This window comes from Rhododendron vialii, chromosome 7a (assembly GCF_030253575.1).
Source record: "Rhododendron vialii isolate Sample 1 chromosome 7a, ASM3025357v1".
Classification (NCBI taxonomy): Eukaryota; Viridiplantae; Streptophyta; class Magnoliopsida; order Ericales; family Ericaceae; genus Rhododendron; species Rhododendron vialii.
In genome coordinates, this window is record NC_080563.1 from 32455179 (window position 1) to 32458583 (window position 3405).

Here is a 3405-nt window from a genome sequence, read left to right on the forward strand (position 1 = left end):
TCCGACGGCTGTGGAAGAAGTCCGGACCTAAGCTCCGGTCAAGACGTCCTGACCAGATCCGGACTGTGTATTCTACAAGGGTTCTTTTGTCATAGCCCATCATTCTCTCACTAGTTCCTTATAATCAAGTAATGACTGCACAACACCAAACCAATCTGAAGTCCCTCTAATGCTATGCTATTTCTCCGGCCAAATAGTGACTTTGTCATCTCTTCTCTTGCCATATCAGTCATTCACTAGACTTGCGAGAAACGATCAACAAAGTGAAAAAGCTTCAACAGAAAAATTCATTTCATTTGATATACGAAACGCAAATCAAACAAACAAACAGAAGCACAAGAAATCCTCAAAAATTAACACAGAATCGGTAAATTCATCAGGAAACGCCTAAAAAACAAAGATGAAATGAATGAAAGAGAGGAAATACATAAGAGAAACAAGAAAAATTAAAAAGTCAGAGGAACCAATCAACCAGACATGTTCATTTCGCGATAACAAAATATGAGCAATGGAGGTCAGATAATCGATCAACCCGGGATGTCCAAACGGTTAAATGCTCTCACGATGATTTCGTCTTTGCGCATCGCCCAATAAAGCTGTGTTTGATGGTCCATTTTGGATGTGTCCATCGACATAACTGCGTCGTCTATCTCCAGTTGCTTAGCAGCTACCTGTTTCTCCTCAATTTCCTGCATCTTCTTCGTTAGTCGGAGTCTTCTTTCTTCTAGTTGAGCCTTCTTCATTTCCTCCTTCTTTGCTTGTTTGTTAAGTTGCTCAGTCAAATCGTCGTTATGTGAGGTCTCAAGTTCTACTGCCTTGGCTTTTCCTTGTGGCCGTTCCTTTTCAGCTTCCCTTCCACCCGACGTTTCACCGTTTGGAGAGTGACTGCATCCTCGACATGTATTTTGATCGAATTCTTGCGAAGGAAAGGGCGCGCCAAGAATATGAGAGACTCCCACGGATTGGGGGCTCGAATTGATCGTCTTTGTAGGCGTGTTCGGGTTTTTGATGTCAGATATATCTTGCCACTTGAATAATCTATTTTGCAAGATTTCCCAGCAATGATCCATGACAAATTGCTGTCTTTCATACTCAACATACAGCAATTTTGCTTGATAAGCCTATAGTATGTGACAAACAAACAAAAGATTAGAAACTGAACCAAATAAATTTTTCGAAATTACCTTATCAAGGACCTAATTTACTATCTCACCATTTGAGACTTCGCTAGTCCCTTCTGACACTCATATCTGATTCGTGTGAGATACGCGTGAAATTTAAAACAACGGGTCATGATTTTCTCCCACCGAGATCGAACAGATTCTTGCGATCGCGATTCGTTCTTCGTGCTGGCGACAAACTTTTGGAAAATTCCGTTGCAAAGATTAGTCTGTGATTGCAAGTTACCATCGCGTCGTAAATCTTCAAGAACGGACAAGAAAGCTTTGCAGATCACGACGTCTTCACTGGATGTGAACGATGGTTCGTTTGTCGTTTCGATGATTTTGACTCTGTTCAAATAACTAACAGATTTGTCAACCGGCATTGATCTTCTATAAATTCTTGTTCTTGTTGCCACAATTTATACAAGAAAAAAAAGTAACCGGTATTTTGATGCACTACAATGTTTGGCACTCCAACCTTTGACCTTCGATACAACAAAAGGGAAAAACTAACCGTTGGACAATAAAATCGTCTTGCGAGTTCCTCTCACCTTAAACCGTTTTGAGGAAAAAAACGGTTGGGGTTTCCAATGGAACAATAATGGCCTCGAATTTTCAACAGATGCGAATGTGGTCGGCAGTAAATTTGGGAATCATAGAGGAAAAAGGGACGGAAAAAACGGGTTTTTCCCTTTTCTCCTAAATACGCGATGGAAAGATAGATATTGAGCTGACACCAAGGATGGAGCCAAGAGGACAAGTGGCGGCGGTCACCACTGCAACGATTTGAAAAAATGCAATACTATATTATATTAAAATTCATTTTTTACCCCTAGTTTATATATGCCCACCACTACTTAGATTTTTTTCATTCTTTGTTTGTTATACGGAAAGTCTTTAGTACTCTTGTCCTTTAATAAAGGGGGATGAAAAAAAATATTTCAAAGTCAAATTTAATTGGCCAAATGAAAAGAAAGCACCGGGCGAAATTGAAGATACCTCACTTTAGTAGATAAAGTAAATTATGATTATTCTTTGTATTCTACTTACATGTGGAAAACATCGTTTATTATATTTCGTAGTACGATTTATTTTTTCTATGTATTCTACTTACATGTGGAAAACATCGTTTAATATATTTCGTAGTACGATTTCTTTTTCCTGAAGTAAATAAATATTCATATTGTAGTCCGTTTTTCAGTTTTTTAAGTAAGTATACATGTTCGCCACCACCATGGTAATCCTGACTCCGTCCCTGGCTGACACTAGACTTCTTCGATTACCTATATAAGCATGAAATTTTGACTTTGTCTTTTACCATTATTTAGATTCATGTTGCTGATCAAAAAAAATATCGTGTGAAATAGTGGAACTATCATCATAGTTTTCCGTATCACAAATATATCGCACCATCAGCCAAATTATCACGCAGAGCTTTAATTTGTCATCGTCTTATCATCTGTCTAGCGAACATGTCGCCCTGGACTCCACCTTGTGATAAGTGCTTCACTCTATCGGATCGGCTCAGATCCGAACCCATCTCGGCTCGTATCAGTTCCCGATCGGCTCAACATATCGTGATAATTTGCGTCTATCACGCTAGCCGGCTCTCTATAATTATTGCCTCTTGCTGGAAGAAGATGCTGCCGCACATAGATGTGCGTGGTGGTGACCCTTGTCCGGCATTTTGGCCAGGAGTGGCGTGCACCCTGAAGTCCGTTCCACAATCGTCTCTTTCCAATAATTCATCCCCTGAGATCTCAAATACGATTTCGGAGGACTTCCGACTTTCTGACTTTCTGGACAGTGGTTTTACATCCACGATTTGTGTTAAGTACTCAAAGTAGTATGAAACCTTCAAATTCTCATGCTTGTATGTCACATGTTGTTGGTTCTAATGGATATTGCGCGTGAGGTGTTTCTTGAGTGTTAACAGGTAATTCGCGTCAATAAGTTGTATCAGAGAGTATTGTGCTCCTGGCAATAGCCCAAGTTCCGAGTTACGTACCAAGGAGGTCTCTTGTCAAGTCTTAGAAGTTTATTTGAAGAAGTATCGAAGTGAGCAAGAGAAAACCAAGAGCCGAAGTTAAGCAAAATAGTAGAACTAAAGAACTAAAGCAGGTAGACCGTTACAACCAAAGAAGCAAGAAAACCAAGAGCCGAAGTTAAGCAAAATAGTAGAACTAAAGAACTAAAGCAGGTAGACCGTTACAACCAAAGAAGCAAGCAAGAGAAAACCAAG

The 3405-nt window shown here is 39.8% G+C and overlaps 1 protein-coding gene across 1 annotated transcript; it reads right to left on the reverse strand.

The window, feature by feature from the left end:
* Positions 1-316: 316 nt before the first annotated feature.
* On the reverse strand, positions 317-1689 carry LOC131333324 (uncharacterized). The gene is made up of 2 exons (XM_058367786.1): positions 1214-1689; positions 317-1121 (listed from the first exon to the last, which is right to left on the reverse strand). The coding sequence occupies exons 1-2, from the start codon at positions 1544-1546 to the stop codon at positions 528-530; spliced, it is 927 nt and encodes a 308-aa protein (XP_058223769.1). The 5' UTR covers positions 1547-1689; the 3' UTR covers positions 317-527.
* Between the last annotated feature and the right edge of the window lie 1716 nt (positions 1690-3405).